This window comes from Pagrus major, chromosome 18 (genome assembly GCF_040436345.1).
Source record: "Pagrus major chromosome 18, Pma_NU_1.0".
Taxonomy (NCBI): domain Eukaryota; kingdom Metazoa; phylum Chordata; class Actinopteri; order Spariformes; family Sparidae; genus Pagrus; species Pagrus major.
The window spans coordinates 24,088,382-24,113,626 of NC_133232.1; the positions used below are offsets into that span (position 1 = coordinate 24,088,382).

The following is a 25,245-nucleotide window of genomic DNA, read 5'->3' on the forward strand; positions in this document are numbered from 1 at the left end:
ACGCACGGCGTACGTGGGCTGCAAACTTTATTTTGTCTTCCCCCCAAAAAAAGTGTGTGGAAAAACGGCGGAACGGAAGAGCATTTATATGGAAGAGCGTTTGTGCCAGTTAAAGAAAGAAAAAAGAAATAAGAAGATTAAAACTACGATTGATAAAAAAAAATATTAATATAAGTCATTATTATATGATAGAAAAAAGTCATAGCTATGACATAAAAATGTTTTAATTATGAGATAAATCATAATTATTCGATTAAAACACTTTACATTCAAAAGAATTTATAAGATTATACATTTTGAGGCAGTGATGAAGCAGATAGTTAAAATGAACAACTCTTTTACAAGCTTCGACAGTAAAATATTGTTTAGATCTTAATGTAGGCCTATAAATAATAATATATATCTAATACTATATAATATGACATTGACAGGGGCCATTCTGCTGGGGGCTATAATTTGTACTTCTGATACTTGAACTAGACTATTTCTGCATTTTGAATTTAAAAAAATATATCCCCATTGTAAGTCAAAGTTATGAGATTAAAAAAATTAAATTATGAGGTCATAAGTAATAAACATGAGATAATTGAAATGAAACTGAAATAAAAAATCAAAGTTATAGGATGAATTTTGTGTATATCAAGGTAACTTTAGCTGTCAGAGACATGTAGAGAAAAACTAGCATAAAATGTCAATTTTCCCCAAGTAAAGAGGTACCTCAAAACTATACTTAAGTACAGCACTTAAATACATGCCCTTACAGTAATATAATGTAGAGAATGCACAGTTATGGATAGTTTTTTCCAAACTATCTAACACAGTAGTAAGATAAGAAGAGGTCCTTTAAAATGTACATTTTTCTCCGCGGCGGACTTTAAATAGTTTCGTCAGCTGGCTCCATTACCGTTATTTCAGTCTGCAATTGTCTTATCTATTCATTAGTAAACTAAAGACTAAATTAGCCCCTTTTTATGCATCTCATAGTGACGATACATTACAAACACAAACTGGTCGAGACTGAACTAATGATTACTAATGAATGATGACTGAACTGATTTAATGGCCATGTAGTCTTGTACCACATATTGAAATATAGTATGGTGTATAACATCAAGTAGTGTACAGTACATAATATTATGTTATATGGCACCAAAATCTGATTTTACTACAACAAAGAGTTACAAGTGAGGAGAAATAAGCAAACAACTGCACACCATAAAGAATAGAATGTTTTATCTATTTATTGATTGATAGTGCCTGTTTATGTCTATAAAACATACAGTTTAAAATACAATCATAGTTAAAGATATAAATCAAACCCTCTCTTAACCCCTATAAAATAAAAATCAGATAAATACAGAATATTATCACTTTCATAAACCCATACAAATGGCCGACAAAACAAAAATACTATTGAAAGACACCATACATTTTTTTTTTTTGCTGCTTCATGAGTGCTCTTTAAATAATTCTCATGTTTGTCTATGTAAATTCTCCACCCTATGACAACAATACGTATAAAGACAATCTGGAAAACAGGTTCATGTGGCACTATGAGCAGATGTTGGAAACTGCAATTGAGTTAAACAGAATACACATACAATATGTTTTAAATTAAAATAACAATAAAATGGAGCAGAAACATATCAAAAGAATCAAGTCAAAGTTAAAAAGTTCCTTCTGGTAGCTGTTGCTGATAATATTGAAGTTTTGGGTTAACGGCCCTCAAGGCACTGTGATGGCATAAATGTGCAACTACATATAAAAACTATCTGGAATAAAACTGTGAAACTCCTACATTTCCCATTAGGCAAAGAGAGGTAAGTACGCCCCAACAGACATAAGAAATGAATCAACAGAAAGAGAATTAATCACCTCACTCATGATTGTGTACATTCATAATGCACATTTGGTCTACATATTGCACAAGTGTAAACACTTCAAAATATCATTTTAATGCTTCTCTTAAGCCTTCTGTATGTGTATTTGGCTCAACTCAAGATAAGACAAAGGCACAGCGTCTTGCTTTGAATGTGTGAGTGTTGTTTTTATAGATAATTCCACTAGGCCTCAATGGCACTGGCACTTCCTCAGCAGTGTATTGGTCGAACTTCACATTTCTCTTTTTTTTTTAAAAAGTCATTTTACCATATACCTCCCTCTTTCACTTTTCACTTACTCTCACTCACACTCTCTCTGTACACACGCATACACAGCCCCCTACTTTACCCCAACCTTGCCACACACATGCACACACGCGCACACACACACACACACACACACACACACACACACACACACACACACACACACACACACACACACACACACGCACACACACACACACACACACACTCTCACACACACACACACTGAACGTTCATTTGCACAATTGCACTGTAAATCTATGAGCCTCCTTTCTTCTCTCCTGTGCTTTGTGAAACAGAATTATTCCACCGTCACAGACTTGGCCAAGTTTCTGGGAAAGTCAACCTGCAAAGACAGAAAAGCAGTTTGTTAGATAAATTACCTGCGATCAGGACTGTACACTTTTTTTAACACGCTGTATAACAAGTTTAACTGGGAGAGATGTGCAGGAGTTTTGGACCGCTGGGACAAAGAGGTGTTCAGGCCCAGGGCTAGCTGGTTAGCATGCTAACTTCAGCAAATATCTCTGCAACACAATACATAGACATCTTTGACAACACCAAAACTGTTATTTCTTCACATTCTATTAAGATTTTAGTCAATGTTTTAATGTTTTAAAGTGTATTCACTGTATGTTAACTTGTAAACATGCACCTCCCTTTCAAAAACAAACATTAGCAAGCTAAGAAAAGGTAAAGAAAATAAATAAGAGTGACAGCTCTCACAAAGGTGTAAGAAAATGCCAGAGTCACTGACCAGTTCCTGTCATTCTGATAAAAAGAGTTGTTGTTGGAAATACATTATTGTTTCACAAGTGTGTAAACTATGTAAAGACGCAGTGTGTGTCCAAATTGGTGAGAGGGATGTCTTTTAAAATATACGATTGCCAGCATGTAAAACCAAGTAAAAAAACATACTGCCCACACAGATATTGAAGTGCTGCCTGGTTAGCTGGTCTCCACAACCACTGTACAGTGTATTAATAATTAATTAACTGCAGGCAGAAAATAGCCTCCCAGACTCTGTGCTGCATGTTAATCAAATTCCACTGAAATGTCGAAATTATACTTTGATATTCATTATTATTATAAAATTTAAAAAACTTTCACTACGCATTTCAGGTTGTACTGCCCAGTGCAGTAGCATTGCATTAAAGCTGATGCAACAGTATAAAAAAATTAAAGCAACTGAACATATTTGCATAGCAAATTACACAAGCACAAGGTGTTTTATAACATGCGTGCATTTAAATGGTATATTCCTAATCAGTTTTGGGTTTGGACACCTTTAATATTGTTAGAATTTTCACTGCATAATCTTGATATCGATAAGAGGCGATATTTGTTGACCTTTTCAAAATCACATGATAAATAATTAAACTGTGTCCATTACAGTGAGTCAGATGTTGTGTTTTCAATCAAACGCAACCAATGACATTTCCTGCATTTAGACGTGAGCCACAGTATCTAAATACGAGGATTTTGTCCTGATAAGATTACATAGCAAATAATACATTGTTTATTAGATCTCCCCATTTTTAAATCCTACACACTGGACTTTGCTAGAGCAAAAATAATTTCAGTTACAATTACTTTTTTCCTATCGGGTAAGAATATATACAGATAGCTTGAGTCAAAAACTGTGTCGACTACTTACGTCAAATCCTCGCAGGACGGCCAAGTGGAAGGACAGGAGCTGCAGGGGGATGACACTGAGGATGCCCTGCAGACAGTCGACAGTTTGTGGCAGCTCGATGGTCTGGTAGGCATTCTTAGTCATCTCAGGGTCATCCTGGCAACAAAGGATGATGGGCCGACCCTGATGGAGAGAGTAAGATTGACATTAGTTAGTCAGTCAGTCAGTTCATCTTGTTATATTTGTGTGAAATTGCATGTGTCCAGGTGTGGGTTTTAAATGTATTATAGTTAACTATAACTAAACTAAAACTCAGTGTGCTGAAACAGGAAAATAGAAAACTGGACTTACGAAATAAACAAAAACTGACTGAAACAATATTGTTTACTTACAAACCTAACTAGCATACAATCAAAATATATAGGGATCCTCTTTGGTTTTAGTCTTTGTCAAATTTAACGACTGAAAATACAAAACTATGATGACTCCAGTTTCAGGTCTACCGCGTGCAGAATATGTATTTTCAGGACCTACCGATCTGGCAGTGACTTGCTGCAGAGCATTCTGACACTTGGTGTAGCAGGCGTCTCTCATGATGATCATGATGACTGGCATGTCTTTGTCTATAAGTGCCAGAGGACCGTGCTTCAGCTCGCCGGCCAAGATGCCCTCTGAGTGCATGTAAGTGATCTCCTTGATTTTCTGCATTAGAACAATAAAAATAAAACTGTCTCAGTAAATTATCCTGGGTGATAACAGTACAACAAACATTACAACTCTGTTATTTCATCAGACGTTTCCTATTTGCCCTCATTTTTTACGTTATTCTCAGAGAAGTACATTTTGACAGACTATTGTGCCATTCTCAACTCACCAGAGCCCCCTCTAAGCAGGTGGCGTAGTGGAAACCTCGGCCCATGACCAGAAGAGACCTTTGCTGATACAGCTCATTGGCGATGTCTTTGATCTTCTCATCCAGTGACAACACCTTCTTGATGAGCTCTGAGAGAGCAGAACAATGAGCAATGTTGAGAAGAAGGTAAGTAACAGTGAGAATATGAGCGCACAAAACAAACTGTATCTTGTCAGCTTTATTCGTCAGTGGGTGAGCATCTGGTCTGTTGAGACGGATTGTGATTGTGATTTTCTGGTGTTTGTTGGACTGACCTGGAAGCACCTTGAGGCTGTTGATGATCTCTAGTCTTCTCGGCTGTAGGGAGAGCCTGTCCTCGCTCAACATCAGGGCGAACATGATGAGGGCCACAAACTGGCTGGTGTAGGCCTGGATCACAAACATTAAAGGGACACTCATGTAAGTCAAAGCTGTGCTGAACAGTGTATCTAACAAATCATCATACAGCTTTTAAAGACATGAATGTTTTCTTGAAACTGAATGCACAGTGTTGTTAATGCTGCTGGATACTTTATGTTTAAGTCTATTTTGCATATTGATGTTGCCAGATTCTAAAAAGATGTAAAATCCTACAGGGTGTACAGTGTAAACTATACCTTGGTGCTAGCCACTCCTATCTCAGGCCCAGCATTGACGTGGACTCCGCAGTCTGTCTCTCTACAAATGGAGCTGCCCACAGTGTTGGTTATGCCCACTGTGAGAGCACTGTGATTCTTGCAGTAGCGTAATGCCATCAAGGTGTCGGCTGTCTCTCCTGAGGAAGTAGAGGGAATGAAAAGATATGCTTACAATGCAGAATTACAGCCACTGTGAGAGTCTAAGTAGCTTCTTTCTAACTTCCCCTCAGCAGGCCACCTAACTGAAGTGAATTGTTGCAGCTTAACTTCCAAACTAGTTTTTCTGCCCAACTTCTGCAGGTCAGCAAATGAAAGTACATTTTTAAACCATTTACACTTTCATCAATTCAACAATCACAATCAGGCTCTCTCTCTCTCTCTTTCTCATACACACACACACACACACACACACACACACACACACGATTGTAGCTTTTTTCCCCTGTGTTTTTATCAATTTATTTGGCAAGGTACTGCTGTCTCAAAATATAAAAAGACTGACATTTAACTCGAGTAGTGTGAAGAGACTTTTATTTGGCTTGCTGCAACAACCCAGCTTAGTGGCCTGCTAAGGGGAAGGTAGACAGAAACTACTTGGATGATAAGCTGGCACAATCAGCAGAGGTTAGCCAAAAACTAGTTTGAAAGGAAATGGCAACAACTCACTTCAGTTTAGTGGCCTGCTGGGGGGACACTGGACAGAAACTAATGGGAAGTTAACCTCGCATTTTGAGCTAATTATTATGGCGTAATTTCAAATACATTTTAAATATATTACTTGGTAATTACCACCTATTTACCATGAAATTTGTATACCTGTAAAATGAAGTGTTACCGGAAAAAGAAAAATAGACAGATGATACTGTGAACAGATTTCACACAGGACCTGACAGTGTGAAGGAAGTTTCTGTTTGAAGCCAGTTTTATGGTCAGAATTGTCTTTGGAACAAAAAACGACCAATTAAAATCCAACAAAACTGAGTCAGAAGACAAAAAATAAGTAATCTCCGTGGGTCTCCATGTTTTTTTGTGGTGTCCTCACCTGACTGGCTGATGAAGAAGCAAACGTCGTCTCTGAAAACAGGCGTGTTGCGGTCAAGGAAGTCGCTTGCCAGCTCCACCATGACAGGCAGCTCGGTCAGCTCCTCGAGGATCTGTCTGGTCTGAAAATGAGGGAAACAAAAGCAGCAGTTTAGCCTAATAATTACTGTAACTGCCTCTATCTAAGAAAATGTTCATCATCGTGCTCAAACCCCCGTTTTTGATTGCTCTACTCACAGCCACTGCAGCGTGGAAGCTTGTCCCACAGCCAATCATGATAAGTCTCTTGCAGCGTTTGACTTCCTTCAGGTGTTCCTTCAGTCCACCAAGAACCACTGAGGGAAATCAGAAGATCGTTACATTAGTTAAAACAGTCGATCCATTGCAGGTCCTCCCTAATAGCTACTGCACACATTTGAAACATAATTACCCAAGAAGTACCACGTTATCTTATATAAACTGTGCATAGTGCATATTTAGGAAGTAATTCAGGTACCATCATCATTCTACCTGCACATGCATATTACTGTATATTATGAGTGGTGTTTACTCTGTGTGATGCTGGAAGATATGGGTGACAGAGCTCCCATTTTTAGCTGAAGTGATGTGCAAATAAATGTTTCAGTCTCTAGTTAAACTTTGTATTTTAGAACGTCAAGTTCAAATGAACACACTGCAGATCCTGTGTCCTGTATGGGTTTCTGCTAATATTGATTCAAGGTGTTCAGGTGCTCGGCATATCCTTAATATGTGAAGGGCTGGGCAGGTTGTGGGATCACTGCTCACCTGTGTTGGACTCGAAGCAAATTCGTCCTCTCATGGTGTTGACTATTGACTCCGGCTGCTCAAAGATCTCCTTCTGCATGAAGGATTCAAAGTTGCCTGTAAAGAGGAGGAGCATTTATTTAGATCAGATTTAATGGTCAATACTCCTCATGACATGTGGGAACATGCTGAATGTTTCCCCTCAAAGAGAAACAAAAACAGGTATTATGGACATGAGTTTGTGGTTTGTGTTGGAGGAGGCTGACAGCAGTATTGTGTTTTCACTTTTAGCCAGCAGGGGGCAAGCCAGTATAAGTCTACAGACTAGAGTTGATCGGTAGCTGCATGCAAACAGTTTGTTAATGTTTTTAAAACCATTTATTAAGCAATATAAAAGTTTATAAACATCAGTTGCAATTATTCAAGTGCCATCAAAGTAATGTTTATAGATGAACTACACAATATTTATTTACTTTTTACAAAGTATTATAAACATCAGTTGCAGCTGTATGATCAACTATTGCTTGGTAAATGGTTTATAAAGCATTTCATTGTTCGTTAGGTTAAATAACTATTTACTAAAGTTAAATTAACTATAAATTTACTATTTATTAATGATGGTGTTACCTAAACTACAATAAAATAAATGTATCGTCCTCATATCCACCAGATAACAAAACTGTCTATTGTCCTTTTGTCTGACCTTTCATGATCTGTTGCAGCTCCATCTGCAGGGTCTGGATTGCCCTCACTGGATCCTCACCAGCCCGCCGGTTCACCCTGTGGATGGAGAGTTTCCCGCTCTTCACCACGGCAATGTCGTCATCCTCCATGTACAACACCTTGTTCGTGTGCTCGATGATGGCGCTGTGAGTTCAGATAGGATGGATACTGATGACGAGGTTTTGCAAATGTTTGCTCGTACTTGTGAGTGACAGACAAATGAGAATTCTAAAAATTTGGTCCCACACAGTGAATTTGTGTCTCACCTAGCATCAGAGGCAAAGTAATACTCCACAGCTCTGCCATCCCCCACAGAGTTGATGCCGTTGGAGCAGTCTGGTCGGTTATGGCTGTTCTTCTCCTGGACTCCCTCCTTGAAGTGAGCTACAGGATCAAAGGTCAGGGGTCAGAGGTCGCACAGTGACTTTCAATGACTAAAACAATCAAGATGTGCTCATAACTTGAATTCTTCGTCCTAACTACCAGATGCAGTCGGGTCATTGCTGTGGAAATTGGGTTCTTCATGTCGTGAAATTCTGATTTTTATGTTAAGATATCATAGAGGTGGAACATTCAACTGATAACAGCAGATATCCACAAGACAGAATAGAGCACCTTAACATCATTATATGTTATTTGTAATTAGATTTGTTCTCTTTTGCTGAATTTATTTGCCATTATCCGCAGAATACATGTCAAGGAAATCTTTTAGATTACTTCACAGTGGCAACAAACTGCCGACTGAAGGATGACATCTGCAGTAGATCCACAGTTAAAGAAAACATGCTCAGGTATCTCTGCAAAATGGGGGTCAAAGAGGATCATCTTTTGAGTTAACAATCAATCTGACATATCAAAGAATCAACATGCTCTTAATTAGTAACTTTGCTACAGTATTTTATATATTGTTTAAACATCAAAATCCTTTTAAAGAGGATGTGTGGTAATCGAGATGAAGCTACTGTATAACGTGTTTTAAAAGGAGAGGGCAAAAGAGGACTGAAAGGTTTTTGTAAACCATTCAAACGACACACCCTGCTTGTTTCCCTCCTGGCCCCAAACCACCTAACTCTGGACTCTGGACTGATCTGACTTGAGCCATTGAGAACCATAAAATTTAAGTAAACAGATAACACAGTCCTATGCAAAGTAGGGACAAAGACGCAATGGCAAGACATGCAGCGGTGTTGCTCACATGATTTCACAAACTCTCTCGTACACTCTTAGACTTAGGACCATTTTCCTTTTAAACTATACACAGAAGTCCCTGGCAACACAAATGGCTTTCTAAGAAAGTTTTTTAACAGAATTATTGCACAATAAGTGACAGAGCCACAAAACATCTTGTATTACTTTCACAGTTAGCCAAGAGCACTGGATTTGTTACAGAACATCTGAGAAAATCAGTAGTTAGAGAAATAAAACACTGTAGTCCAAGAGGAAAGGAAAGACAGACAAAGGCTCATTTCATGGGAGGCATGTCTGCTCTACAAGACTACTTTCTGCACATCTAGATGAATCAGAAACTGTTTTAACCTATAGCACCTTAAGTAATAACCATTAATGATAAGTTATCCTCTAACAAATATACCTGTGGAGCAAAAGCTTTATTTATCTCTCTCCTCTGTGCCACAGAGCGCCATTATTGTCCAAAAACTATTGAGGCACATCGTTGCACATGGTGACATGTTCCTTCATCACGATGAAGACAGGCACTGTACTTTATTTTGATTTGACCCCTCAAACACAGTCCTGCTGCTGTAAATACTCACCAGTGCACCATATTAGCGGCTTAAAATAGAACTTAATATTTACTCCTGTTTGAGTTTGCTCAGAACTACAGTGCCTGGCTGTTTAAGGATTATTTGGTCTTTTGGTTAAATTAAATAGAAGCAGAGTACGGGGTTTCTGGCACAACCTCACCTACTTCTAAGGTGTGTGGAGAAGGAAAAGAAAGTCTAAAGAGGTCAGAACACCAGTAACTTTTGTAGTCACTAGATCAATCTGTTTTAGGTTATGGCCTTCATCAGGGGCATCATAAAACGTAATACAAACAGCAATTTAAATGAAAAAATACATCTGAACAGGGTGTAACCATAACATGGTGGTCGGACCTGTCTGACGTGTCTGCTAGGCTTATTTCATGTACTGTGTTGCTCATTTGCTCATCGCTCATCAACGTGTTGGTCATTTTATTTATTCTGTTGTAAATTAAAGGGGCCACGCTGTACGTAAGAACTTCAGTTGAAAACATTCAAAAATGATCTAAAATAATCACCAGCATGTGAATCAATAGCAGCTTTGACATTATGATGTCTATATATTATAGACATCATCATCATATTATTGAGATATCTTTTGAAGTTAGCATGCTAACCAGCTAGCCCCATCCGATCCAAAGCTAAGCCCTGCTAGCAGTGTAAACCCAAACACTCCACTGGTCCCCAAGCTCACAGTCCAAGTCTTACATATTGCACCTTTAAGTCTCTGATCTGACGTTAGTGAAAGTGTTGTTATTTGAACGCATCAATTAATGAGATGTATAAACTTTGAAATAACATAATGAATAATGTAATTGGATGTAAGCTACATTATGCAGGGGTATTCGACCCGGATGTTATTGTAAAACGAACACTGTGATTTGTTCTATATATTCTTGACCCATTTTCAAGAGTTACAACACCAGTAGGAAAGAATGGGTGAGCCAAAGACAGGTTGGACAAGTCAGGAGTTGTTGAGAGATGGACTAAAGCATTGTTGACCTGCTTGATCCTTTTAAGATGTGTTTTAAAACGAAGAGAATATGTTTCCACACAGCAATAATGCTCTTGAACAGTAAAGAAATGGAGTTGTGCTGTGCAGTATTTCATAACTTCCTCCTAGCATGGTCAGTCAGGAGTCCACGTGTAGTTTCTTCATTTAATTTTGTATACTTCCTTATTGTGTTGTGACTCAGCAAGCAGCGTCAGAAGTCAAAATCCCTCAATTTGGAAACTCACTAAAACCGTGATTGTTGGAGTGTCTGCACGCAGCTCAGAGACGCAGACGCTATCAGGTGATCATCAGCAGGGACGAGATTATTTTACTCCAACTATTAAAAGATGAACACTGTCTCATGTGTGTAAATCTCTGTGAATACACTACAGTATGTCCGTGTGCATTTACGCAGTGATTTAGGGTGCAGTGTAAGCGGATAATGGCAGAGACAGAGAGAGTAGAACAGAGCTCACCACTGTTGTACTGGATGGGGATGTTTTCGGTCAACTGCTCATGCTCGCTTCGCACACCAATGAGCAGTGGACTTCCTCTCCTGCCGGGACGAGAATGGAGGGAGGAAGAGACGGAGAGAAGAGGGAGAGAAAGTGAGGTGTGAGACAGGAGAGGATTAGGATTTGCAGACACACAACAATGTCAGATACACACACTCTTGCAGTGCGTATGACTGTTGAAGCACACATCCAATCCTGCTGTATTATTCCAACCAAAACAGAAGTTTCCTGGCACATCCTCCGTTTTCCTCCATCTATTAATTTTTCCTCAAATCCAATCCTTCTAACATTAGTTTTACATCATTTTGTACACAATCCTGAGGCTGAGTTTGTCTCTGTGCAGACAGGGGCTCAGACATCAACCCAATTAGTCCAAATCTCCTCTAACCTGCCTAATCTTCAACATTAGGCAGACTGATCCTCCATTTGTCTACATCCCTCACTGCCTCCTCATTGGCTGCTGGTTCCATGTGGGCTTCTCCTATTGGCTGTGGAGGAAGAGAAGGTGCACCCACATGCGGATCTGACAGGTGAAGGAGGAGGGTATGAGGACACTAGTAACCTCAAGATACATAAAATCTTTACACACTCATCTTGTGACACAGCACACAAGAAAAACTCCTCATGTTATTGAGTTATTATGACAACAACTCTTAAGAAACTGCGTCCAAAAGGGGCCTCTCCTTATTTCTCTGTCTGGATCACTCTTTTCTCTCAGCACAGCCTCTCTCTGGGGCTCGGCTTCGCTGACGTAAGACCGCTGGTTGTTTTAAGGGGTGTGGGGCTTGAAGAGGGAGGCTTGCAAACAGAAACATGTGGTCGCTATCCAGTACAGTATTTACCCTGAGGGAGGGAGGGACGCAAAGAAATGGAAGATGGAAAGAAAGGGAATGGAAGAACAATCGATCGGGGAGGAAGTTTAAGAAAGAAAAGCTGAGAAAAGAGTCAAAGTCGGAAAGTAGATCCATCCTCTTTCCCTGCCCCCTGCGAGACAATTCTAACTATTCAACCACAATACTAAATTGAGTTTAGCCAAAGTTATGCAATACACTGATATCAGAATATACGGAAACTAGAATCAAACAATAGACAAGTGACATGCCAAAGTGTAGTATCTTTAGTAGTGTGTGTGCTGACACTGGCACTGCCAGGAAACCACAGGTAACAGCCCTCTTATCGCTCTTCATTTCATTGCCCTTCTGCCCCGCCTTCTTTTTCCCTCTCCTAGTCCTTAGCACCAGCAATCTCCCTTTCACCTGATCCTTAACGGCTCACTGAGCCAGGGAAGGTATACAGAGTCAAATAAAATGATGAGAAGTGATTAACCAAGAGTCTTTCTGGCAGGGGCATTTGCCGGAGACGAAACAGGAAACTCTCTAGTCTCCCCGTTAATGAGTCACAGGGAAGGCGGCGTAGGGCCAGCAGCCCAGAGGCCAGAGGCCCAGGAGGGAGAGGGAGAACCTGAATTCAACCTCTGCTATGCTTCCCTCTCTGCCTGGGTCCGAAGACACAGACAGGCCTGACGCATGCAGGGAATTACATGCACTTGAAAAACAGTCCAATTACCCATTATCATAGGAAAAGCACGTTCCAGAGCCACAACATGTCACATGTAATGGATGTTAGCAGATAAGCCCTGATGACTGAATCAAAGGAGTCTCCTCGAATCATATTTGTGATTGCTTCACAGTGGTAATAGTAAGGATGACTCAACTCCAATGAGTCTGGCTCGCTGCAAATATACTCGACTGAAATGTGAAGTGAAATGTCAGAGCTGTGTGTGTGTGTGTGTGTGTGTGTGTGTGTGTTTCTGCACACTAACCTGGTGGACACAGCCTCTCCAGGGAAATGACGGCTTTTAAACACCAGAGCGAAGGCCCCCTCCTGAGGAAGAAAGAAGCAGAGGAAACGCTGAGTTTACATTAGCTTGATGAAAGACACCAAAGCTGAAGCAGGAACCCTTCTCTAAAAACTGTTCAAAATATAGAAAAAATGTAAAGGTTAAGTCAGTCCTGTGTTCCTGGAAAGCATGTAACCTTTAAGAGAAACATTTTCTGAACACAAACAAACATTTCTTCTGGCCCTGTGGGGTTTGGCCGCTGCGGTGGGGGTGCTGGTGAATGTTGGGGGCGGGCGGGGGGTTAAGAGAAATAAGACCTCTATTGTATAACATCAGCTGTGTTTCGAAAGCACTGACTGCAATGCTGCCTGTGGTGGTTAGTTGGCTACGAGTGTGTTTGTGTGTGGTGTTGAAGGGGGGGGGGGGGGGGGGGGGGTTAAGCATGAGGAAGAGGCAAGGGGAGGGTGTCATGGTCGTGGGGCTGTTTGTGGGGTCTGACTCCTGGTTCCCATTACTCCAAATCAAAAATGGCTGCTTTCGCCTCCCGTGTTCTTCTGAGGACAGAGAGAGAAACCGCTCCAACTAAAACTGTAAAGCTCTGAAGCACGAACAAGTCACACAATGGAAAAGAGAGGCTTGCCTAATCTCACCCCGAAAAAATCTGTTTCTACGAGTGATGATGTCACTTGTGATGCTGCTAGGGCGGTTGCTATAGAGACTGTTTTTGTGATGGTGTACAGGGTTTTAATAGACAGGAAATTTCAGCAGTTTCACCCATTGCTGAATGAACAAATGAGTGTGTGTGTTTATGACCGGCCCATGACACATTTTATGATGCTAAGCTACATGATGCTGCACTTCATAGTTACCAGGAAGCTGTCCTAAAAGTTTCCATTTCTTAATGGAGAGCAAAGGTTAAAAAAGAAAACTGTGGTGTGTCTCACCGACCGAAGGAGGAAATAGAAACAAAACCCACATTTTGTAATATGACTACAAAACAGTCGCCTGGGACCCAGATGAATGCATGCTCAGATGTCAGATTTCCCTTTCACGTCTTTGTTTTTTGTTGTGTTTGTTTTGGGCCTATCACAACCGTCTATCTAATTTAGGGCGGGTTTAACGTGATGACCGACAGAGGATCATCACAGTCATGTGTCACATGTTTCACTGCTCTGATTGGTTGTAGGTCCATCCAAATATGTCGACTTGTGCAGGTCTGTCAAGGCTCACAAAATTCAGATCAAGCTGTCAAACTGAGCAGTTCTGATCAACTACAAATCAAGACGCTCTTACTGCACAGCCTATTTCTTAACTTTTTAGTGCACTTTTTAATTTGAAAACACTGTCACCAGGCTGCCATTTTATTCCTGCTTGAAAATGGGTCAAGAATTGCCCTCAATCTCATTTGTCACTTAACATTTCTCGGAGCAAGCTATCTTAAAACACATTTTTAACTAATTATGCTTTTTAAAAAGTGATAGGGCCAAGATTGGTCATTTAAAAAAAGTTGTGAGACATGCCCCCAGCGTCTCATATGTAAATGACACTGATTGTTGGTATGTGTCCAGAGGTACTCTGGTCTTTGCCCATTGATAATTACCCTTGGAAATCGTAAAAATGAATGATGCCAGGCTAACAAAACAAAGATAAGCATGCTACCACTTCCTGGGCTGCTGTTAAGTGGGTTGGTGTGTTTTTGTGGCTGCAGGAGTTGGCGTTGTAAGTTATGCTTTGCTGTGTTTGAGGTACTCACCAGCTGCTGAATGACCCTCTCCACCAGGGTGGAGAAGGAGACGCTGTCACTCTCTCGGTTGTCATAAACATATTTGATCAATTTGGGGATCACTTCTGTGTCCGTCTCTGACTCAAACTCATATCCTTTGGTTTTCTGAGGAAGGCACGAGATACAGTTCATGTTAATATAAACATAAACACACTGAGGAGGACCGTCATATATTAAAAGGCTTCATCAAACATCTTTTAAATAGAACGTATGTAAAAGACTACAAAGCACAATGAGTCTCATTTAAAATACTTTACAAGATACAGGGGCTGATTAAGTAGTTTCACACTGAATGTTTTATGTGCAACAAGCTACGTAGTTTGAACAGACGTCATCAGTGTCATCCTGTTTTAACAAAAAGTGTCCCTCCGTAAAAAAAAATCATCCCCTACTACAACACCTTTCCTTAATATTTTATTCCAGGCTTTTTCCAGAGGAATAACATGACAGTTACGTGATACAAGTTTGTTTATTCCAGTCCAGAATTGCTTTTGCCTAAGCAGCTGGGCTGACTAAACAAAACAAATAATAATTTTTTCATAAATGTTATAACTCGTTATTGTATACGTTTTCCATCTATCTATCTCATGATATTCTTTTATTTAAAATTCATGCAAATTAATATGTTGCTGTTGTTTTGTAGGTCATGTCTTGATGAAAGACGTATGACATATGCAGTGGAAAACAAATCCAGCTGAATATGCATAACTCATGACCTTAACTATATAACCTGTCTTACCTGTAAACTAAACACCATGAACCACTTTTGCCATATTTAATAGTCTTTGTGCCACACAGTGACAGAGCAGTGACACCATGGCTTGCTGCTGGCAACAAAACAAAACTTACCTGAAGGGTTGGTCTAAAAATGGCACCGGACATAATGCAACTTCATTTGTTTGTACAAGAGGAATTCCTGAGAATGCCTTACCAGGTACTCCTTCAGCTCTTTGTAGTTGGTGATGATACCATTGTGGATGACGACAAACTCTGAGAAAGGGCAGCAAGAGTGAACAGATTAGACAAATGGGCTTAATGTAAAATACTTGATCTAAAAACACTCATATGTTCTCTCCTGATTATACCCATTTTGATTCATTTACATTTTTGAAGGTCTGAAGGAAGGTTTTTACGACGCTAAAATGTTGCTTTCAACAATGGCACGTAGGCACGTATGCCTGTAGGCAAGGCAGTAACTCAAATGACACGTATACAGTGTCACCACAATGACCTGGTAGAGCAGGATAGGGAAAGCAGCTAAATATACAAGCAAAAGGTCTACAGACAAACCAGGTGATAAGTTATCATAAATGATAACCAAGTGATATTAGACCAAATAGATTATACTAATAAGCTGATATAATACACATATGAATTGCTCAGCAAGATTTTTTTGTGATATGGACTGTCACACTATGGACTTTTATGAGCATACATATCTTGGTCTAAAGCCAAGGTACATTAGAGACACACATGTGAACATGGTGTGCTAATAACAAAGATGTAAAAGGGTCAAAGCGGACAGAACAGAGGGTGTGTGAGGGAGTTTTCATGAAATGTATATTGTATCATCCTAACCATTTATTTTGATGCTAACATGAGATGTAATGGCTACGTACGAGTCACAGGAAAGGTCAGAGTAGGGCTTCGACTAAAGGTTTTTAATAAATTCTAATTATTAATTAATCTGCTGATTCAGTCTATAAAAATGTCAAGAAATTGTGAACAATTCGTTTGTTCAAAGTGACATCTTTAAATTGCTTTTTTGGTCCAACCAGCAGTCCGAAACTCTTCATTCGCTATCGTACATTGAAAAGCAGCTGATCCTTACTTTCAAAAGGCTGGAACCAACAAAAGTTTGACATTTTTGTTTTAAAATTGACTTAAATGATTATTCGATTATAAAAATAGTCATTCATTAATCCTATTGATCGACTAATTGATTGTAAGGCGCCAACGGAATCATCTAGATGATCTTTACAGCACAGCTGTATACAGGAAAGCCCCATCAATCATTCATGCCAAAACAGTTTGAGCTGCTCCGATCAGGGCGACGCTGCAGAGAGCCCCAGGCAAAGACAAACATCTAAAAGGGTTCTTTTATGATGACAAAATGATTGACATTAATATTGACATTCCTCCAGTATGTTTTGCACAGATTAACAGTTGGCTAAGCCTGTGCACGAAATGCTCTATACACTGTATATACCTATATACTGTATGTGAGCATGCATGAAAGTACAGTTGTACATGTTACCATTATCTTTGTCAGAGCGGTGAGGGTGGCTGTTGACAGCGCTCGGCTCTCCGTGTGTGGCCCAGCGAGTGTGAGCGATGCCAAAGTGTGTGCACAGCTCCTCGTCCAGGTCCATTGAGTCTTTCTCTGAACAAATGAAACAAATGATATACTGAAGTAATGCATGACTCATGATGATTTAATGCATGGATTAATGTGGAATGTACCATTAATTCTTGTTGCTCAACATGCACGAATGATCGAGTCACTATGAGTATTTATGGTTAGTTCTCACTTAATAGATCATCAAAGGAATGTTAATTCATAGTTATTTCATACATGAATTAATATGCAAGTTGCTGGCGTGAAAACATGAAAGCACAACGGTGGTCCCTGTACTAGCATGAACATACTGCGGGGAATTTTAAAGACTGAAAAATGCGGCAGAAGATGTTCAAAGAAGGGCAGCCTTGGTGTGTTTGATTGATGCTTCAAAATGAGGTAAAAACAAACAAACATAGGATTATGATTTTGAAAAAACACAAACCAGCTAAATGGACAATAAGACAATACATTGAAACTGACGTGCAAAAATCTTTCAAAGGATCTTTCATGAGAAACATGAATTAAACATGCGTAAACTCACTGTAGAGCTCCTCATCCAGAGCCTTGACCTTCCCCATCTTCTTGATCAAGCAGATGGTGTTGCCGTTGATGTCGGTGGTCGTCTTGTTGGGGCCATCCACAGCGATACCTGCAAACAGGCAGGACAGGATTGGAACGAATTCTTTTATAATGAGATTTAAAAAAGCTAAAAAGATGAAGAAGGAGGATTATTTGACGTGATCCTGGATTGAATATGTTTGTACCTAAGGTGTGATTTATCATGGGTGTGTGTTTGTCTGTGTGTGTGCAAAGGAGGCACGAATGGACCTTTTAGTTGTGTGACTTCATCTTGCTCAAATAGGATGAACAAACACAAAGTGTGTGTGTGATCATTATCAAATGTCCATGTGGCAGGATGTTGATCAGCGAAAGAAGTCACTGGAGCTTTTTCAGCTATCATGGTGGCTCCTACAACGATTGTGCCAATAAACTGGCTCAACTTTGTATATATGTTTTTTAAAGGTGTGTCCGTGTGACACCCAGCACACTGTGTGACATAGCTTTAGTTGTTAGCCGCACAACCAGTTTGTCTTCATTTCATAATTATTGTGTTTTAGAATAAATGTCAAGCAGCATGCAGATATTAAGTAATGCTTTGAATGCTGCCAAACGTTTCACTTTTGGAGGACATGACGCACAGGTGCTGCCGAAGAGCACTATAAGCTTTTGTGAATGGTGTGTGTGTGAGTGTGTATGCGTGGCAATGCTGTGAAGCCGAGTGTCTTACCTGCTGAATCGTACCCTCTGTACTCCAGCCTCTGCAGCCCCTTCACCAGTGTCTCAAATATCTCCTTTCTGGTGCGAGGCACTCGGTAATTCAGGTAGGCAAAGATCCCTTTTAGAGAGGGAGAAAGAGAAACAGAACTTGAATCCTCTGAGATGCTCAAACTTTGTCCACAGAGTTTACACAGCTGCAGAGAGCACAGTGGCAGCATTATCATGTTTGTGTATAAGATAAATATATAATTTAGATGAAGGGTACTGGAACAAACAGTGGCCAACAGTTGTTAGATGACATTGAAATAGAAGTTTTGGTTCTGATAGATGATTGCGGAAGATCAGAGAGGGACTGTGTTATTTTTATCATCCGTAATCTTTACCTATCACTTATGTGCTTATGGGGAAGAACAAGATCTCACAAACAGGCTGGATGAAACACCAGAAATGGCATCGCAGCTTACAATTCTCTCTTATCCACAATCTGACGATTACTTTCACAATACATTGATTCATCATTTGGTTCGTCTATAAAATATCAACATCAAAAAAACAGAAATGTAAAAAAGAAAATGCTCATTACAAGTTTCCCAGAGCCCAAACTGATTGCTTTTATCTTCCAACTAACAGTCCAAACCCCAAAGACTCTTCGTTTACCATCATAAATGAGTAAGAAAGCAGCAAATTCTCACATTTAAGAAGCTGGAATAAGAAAACATTCTACATTTTTGCTTGAAAAGCCCACTGGGGAGGTGTTTCATTCCAGTCGTTCAAGTGTCCCCACTGCCCTTTGGTGTTTTTTTGTTTTTTTTTTCACCCCTGCCTCTAAACGTCTTGAGTCTGGATCAACCAGTTATCCAAATAACTGGCAGTTAATTTTCTTTCCACTGATTAATCGACTGAATCGACTCTAATGAGTCAGTCAAGCTGAAAACTACATGAAAGTAATTGTGTATACAGTGTGAGGCTGTTGGATATGTTGTCGTTGTATACCTGCCAGTGTGTGTGTGTGTGTGTGTGTGTGTGTGTGTGTGTGTGTGTGCAGGAATGTTCCGGGCAGCTCTTGCTCCCGCAGGCACACAGCTGGCCATTGACGGACGCACATTGCGCGCACTGTTGGATCATCCAGGTAGGCAGGCGGCCGTACACTCCCCCACAGCCTTGGCCTCTTCCTTGCAGACACGGGGAGCGGCCGAAGCGCTGATAAAGATTGACTCTCGGCCGTAAACGTCCCTGCTCCTCATCGGGACATGTGAGGCCGTCAAAAGGTGAATGGGGTTTTAACTTGTGGCAGTCACTTAAGCTGGTGGCTGTGGCTCAGTTCATGACGGCGGGATAATAAACAGCATCAAGACGTTTCTTCTTGACAGTTAACTGTGTGTGACTTGCCCGTCCTGTCGTCCAGCGAGTGAGCACACTGACACGTAGCAGTTTAAAGCTCTCCGCGCATCCATACAGACCAGAGATCAGCTACGCTTATTTAACCGTTTCAGCTCTGAAATAAAACAGACCATTACCACTAAACCCACAACTGACATCGGAACGACTGCGTGAAACCAGCACTGATATGACAAGAATCCCTCGCCGTGTCGTTTAGGTTACGCGCATGACAGCGGCACCGTGCGTAATACGCGCAGTCCCTTCCAACAAGTTGGAAAAGACACGTAGTCGATAAAAAACTCACCACACATGGTTCAAGCGGTCGTTGTTGGACACCTTTCTGTGAGAGAATGACTTTCCTGTTTGGAGTGATGCTTCTGCCTCCGCCGTGTTAAATCCAGAAGGAGCCGCTGCACACTCCCACTTCTCATTTAAATGGTGTTTCCTGGAGAGGCGGCGGCCGGCCACACCTCCTCCCGTCCTGTCAGCATAGTCCTGCTGCCTCCCAGGTATTACCATGTCATAGATTGATAGGCGCCTTTCAACTTAATTGTTCTGTCATCTCACCTGTTAACGTCAGCGAGCTTCAAGAGTTTGTCGACACAGAACGACATAGTTCACTTCACCTGGCATGTTATAATGGGCTATAACAGGAACAGTTGTTTTTACCTGTCAGTCAGTCATTTCTTTCTTTCTTTCATCAGTTATTTGATCAAGGTTTGGTCATGACTTCTTTGTCAGCTTGACCCTTTTTCCACAAACTTCTTGGCTGTAAATGAAGAATGAATAGAGGCTGCATTATTCAGCAGGGGTCTTCATGTTGGGGGTATTGTGTAACTGTACACTCAGTCACAGACTTTTTAGTTATGAACTCTGTCAAAAATCTGGTGCTCTGTGGATCTGCCTCTGAGATGTAGGGGAGTAAAAGTATAAAGCTGTAGAAAGGACGAATACTCAAGTAAAGTACAAGTATCTCACATTTTTACTTATGGTGTCATTCACACTGGGCACCCAGGGGACATGTCCCCACCCCGTCACTTTTTAGCATCATTTGTTAACATTTGACTTGGAAATATTTACTTCACCTCTCTCATTCCCGTCCTGACCTATATGGGTTGCTTCCTTGTCATCTCTGTACATTTCCTGGACTCTGAAACATTCACTTCTCTAGAAGCCTGTGTACTTAAGCTGAAAGCATTTTACAATTCAATAAAAATGTTATTTTATTGTAGACTTCTGTTAAATGATTACCAGGAAAGCAGTTTTATCGAAGTCCCAGGTATCAGACAGATACAGTACATTCAAACGAGTCATAACAGGTCAGATTTATTCCACATAAACTTTAAACCAGAGATAACAAAACTGTTGACCTTACACATGACTGGATAACAGAGATTTACTTATGTATATATAATAATTATAAACTTAATTTATATTGCACCTTTCAAAACAGTTACAAAGTGCCTAACAACAAAAACTGAACACATTTGAAACACAAAAGCAATAAACACTGGGGACATGTCACCACCCCATCACTTTTTAGCATCATTTGTTATAAATGTTCTGAAGAATAGCTTGCAATGATGACATGTTAACAGATGAAAATGACTGACGTGCACTTGTACTTTCTATCTCATATCGGCATTGTTCTCTTGACACGGTGTTGAATTTGTGGATGTGATGCATGGATTGTTGTTGCTTGTTCGGTGGACGTTATTGTGTGTTTTATGCTAAGTATGCAGGCTGAGCTCTTTTGATGAACCATTGATGCACACAGGGACACGTGGAAAAAACGTCACTTGAGTGCCCATATGATTAATAATATATATATATATATATATATATATATATATATATATATATATATATACATATATATATATATATATATATATATAAATATATATATATATATATATATATATATATATAAAACATTTCTGTAATCATGAAGTCTTATGTTACTTGACAGTCCTCTGGTTTATCAGTCAAGTGTATGAACTACACTGCAGTCTGGAGTGTTTGTTAATAGTGACAAACATTATCTCTCCTCTGTGAATGTCTGTATCAGACACACTGCTCTTAATACAAGAAAAGAAATAACTGCCTGTTTGTTTAACATTTGCCGAATCTACAAGAATGCCCAAATAATTAAGAAATTGTCATAGACAGCTTTTCACAAAGTTTATAAAGTTCTCCTAACTCAACAGCTCACAAAATCAAGCGATTTTATAAGGGAGTCTGGGGGATTTCTCTTCCTCTTCGTCTCCTTGCTGTTGTCGACTGCAGTTGCTGTGGCTGCTTTGACCTATTTTGGTGTTTGCGTTTGCTGCCTGCTCTTCAAATTGTTGTACATGTCTGTTGATAACTATTAGATATAAGTCATCCTGGCCATTCAAATTAATGCAAAACAAAAGCATGAATGTTGCATACCATTCACTACGACATCTTTATATAGACTGACCTCTCAGCACCTCCAACTGTGACTGACTGACAGCATCCCTGCTCTGACCTCATACTGATCCCCCTTAGGAAGCCTTATGTCCCCACCACTTTTCAAAATAAAGGGACAGCCTTATACTTAAGTAAAGTATTTGAGTAATTGTACTTCATTACATCCACAAGTGTCTCAGAAGGATCGTCGAGTACAGGATAGCCAGACAGGGGGCTGTATGGTGGGAGTCTTTGCCACCTTTGCCAGTGCAGTTTGAATACATTAGTCAACAGGACTGGTGGACCTGAGTGAGTCAACTTCCTGCCCTCAGTGGACTCAACAGATTACAAAGACAACCACAATGAGCTTGCGACTCTGGGGCTTGAGACAGGGAGTTGTTTCAGACAGACTCCATGGTTAATGATAAGATAAAACTAAAGTTGCATGTTCCATGTTCATGAACTGGCGTGATCAGTTTGGGGCTCTGTAGAGCGCTGATTATTCCTGAGTCAGCTGCAAAAGATTAACAACCAAAGCAATACTTCCTTATAGTTTTCTCTCAAGTGGAAATTTGCATAGCTGTCTTACATGTAGTCATTCAGGAATTCACGGTATGTACTCAGCCATTCTTGGGTGGTACTGTACAATTAAGTGTAATTTAGCAACCAAAATACATATTAGACACATACATGTAGAAATGTAACATTTATTTATCCAGTCGGATTCATAGACCTTATTCACACAGCGGCTTTTTTTCCTCTCAGGGTGGGAAAACTTGAATGCTGATATAATGTTATGCTGCTGTGTTCCAGGTTGCAAGTTGTATGAACGAACTTAATCTGACAAACTGTTGTCATTTTACACTCCCTGTCCAGTGAAAGCCATGTTTGATATCAACTGAAATATGAAGATTTCCTTAATGGATTGAGAAAATTCTCCAACTTCTTAAGATAAATAAACTATCAGACTAGCTGGAAAATGCATTGTCACAAAACAGAGAACAGGTTGTTATTCTGAGTTTGTGGAAAGTTGACTTTGGCTGTCCTGTGGATCTCACAGGACAGCCGCCCTATAAACATATGATGATGCAGTAGTTAAAATGAGTTCAACCTTAAATGCCTACAACAGTGAAATGCCCTATACACATTATGCAGCAGTATTATTAATCCAAAACTGTAACCAAATTACTTCAGAATGAGTATTTCACTTTTGTACATTAAGTTAATTTAAGTCGATTGTACTTACAAGCTTTTACTTCAACTGACAATACACAACTTTTTGCTTTAACTTATCATTCTTGAAGTAAATACTGATTGCAACGTGTAATGGCTGCAGAAAAATGACACCATCCACGTATAGATTGGTTCCCTCGCTTTTAAAGTCTCGCTTTTACTATGCTATTCGGTCCGCCATCAAGCTGAATTATGGCACAAAAGGGCATGTCTGCCATTGCGCAAACGAAAACAGGAAGAGGCATTGTTTTCCTTGTTATCTCCGGGTAACTCCAGGCAACCGAAATAACTGTGGAAAATCTTCACTGCAAAAGAAAGGTTTTGACTGCAGGACTTTTACTTGTACTGGAGTATTTTCACAGTGTGGTATTTGTACTTTAAAGAATCTGAACACTCACAGATGAAGTGAACCAAAGGGGTCTGAATGACCTTCAGAAGTGAAAGGTTTTAGGTCATCTCGTAACTCCTTGATTGAGTGTCATTCAGGAGCCACTTGTTATTTTGGTTACTCACTGTTCCTAATTAATTCACCTCTAATTTCCTGGTGAGAACTCACGAAAAGTACCTCCGTGCATACCTTTGTCAGGAGGATCTGCCCAGTTATGAACAAGTGACGTCCACTTTGTAGTATGTAAATATGTGGAGTTTACAAATTCTTCCGCACTGGTACGGGTTCCTGATTGCTGTCTGTGTGGAGTAAAAATAAATGAAAAAGATTATCTAATGCCAAGTGGCATGAGAAAGGACAGAAATTTAACTTGGAAATATTTACTTCCCCTCTAATTCCCATCCTGACTTATACGGGTTGCTTCCTTGGCATCTCTGAACATTTCCTGGACTCTGAAACATTTACTTCTCTGTGTACTTAAATTGAAAGCATTTTATAATTCAATAAAAATTGTATTTTATTTAAGACTTCTCTTAAATGATTATCAGGAAAGCAGTTTTATCCAAATCCCAGGTATCAGACAGATACAGTACATTCAGATGAGTCGTAACAGGTCAGATTTATTCCACATAAACTTTAAACAGAGATGACAAAACTGTTGACCTTACACATGACTGGATAACACAGATTTGCTTATGTATATATAATACTTAATTTATATTGCACCTTTCAAAACACAGTTACAAAGTGCCTAACAATAAAAACTGGACACTTTTCAAACATAAAGACAATAAAACAAACTACAAGCCATAAAAACTTAAAAGATAATAAAACACACAGAGGAAAACGAACTGAAATGTCATTAAACAAATAAAATCACTGAAAGGCAATTTAAAAAAAGTGAGTTTTTAAAAGTGATTTGAAAGATGAGACAGAGTTTGCAGCCCTGATCTCCTCAGGCAGGTCACGCCAAAGTCAATGAGCCCGGACTGCAAAGACTCAATCACCTTAGTGTATTAATCTGGGCCTAGGAGTAACCAGGAATGACACATAAGAAGATCCCAGTGAGCAGGAAGCAGACATAAAGCAATAAAAGATCTGTTAAATAACTAGTAAGTAAGTAACCAATAAACTCTTAAAATCAATTCTACAACCAATATGTAACCAGTGTGAGGAAGCCAGGATCGATGTAATGTGGCCATGTTTACCAGCTCGAGTCAAAATCCTGGCAGCGGAGTTTTGGATGAGCTGGAGGTAGGAGGGGGATTTTTTTTCCTGATGCCAGAGAGCAAGGAATAACAAAAGTCTAACCAACCAGTTAGGAAGACGTGAATAACAGTTTCCATATTTTGGTTGAAAGAAATGGTCTAATCCTTTAATGTTTCTGAATGGTGGAAGCAGGACTGAACCGCTGAATCAACACGTTTGTCTCGGCTGAGGTTTCGTTCCAAAATGACA

General features: G+C 39.8%; 1 protein-coding gene across 1 annotated transcript; it reads right to left on the bottom strand.

Moving 5' to 3' along the window:
• Positions 1-2,420: 2,420 nt before the first annotated feature.
• Positions 2,421-20,252, bottom strand: gfpt2 (glutamine-fructose-6-phosphate transaminase 2). Its single transcript, XM_073486472.1, has 19 exons — positions 20,043-20,252; positions 18,364-18,547; positions 17,617-17,724; positions 16,992-17,117; positions 15,666-15,724; positions 14,705-14,839; positions 12,934-12,995; positions 11,073-11,152; positions 8,109-8,226; positions 7,823-7,986; positions 7,141-7,236; positions 6,592-6,689; positions 6,356-6,476; positions 5,293-5,450; positions 4,951-5,065; positions 4,658-4,785; positions 4,318-4,485; positions 3,805-3,966; positions 2,421-2,493 (listed from the first exon to the last, which is right to left on the bottom strand). The coding sequence occupies exons 1-19, from the start codon at positions 20,250-20,252 to the stop codon at positions 2,449-2,451; spliced, it is 2,337 nt and encodes a 778-aa protein (XP_073342573.1). The 3' UTR covers positions 2,421-2,448.
• Between the last annotated feature and the right edge of the window lie 4,993 nt (positions 20,253-25,245).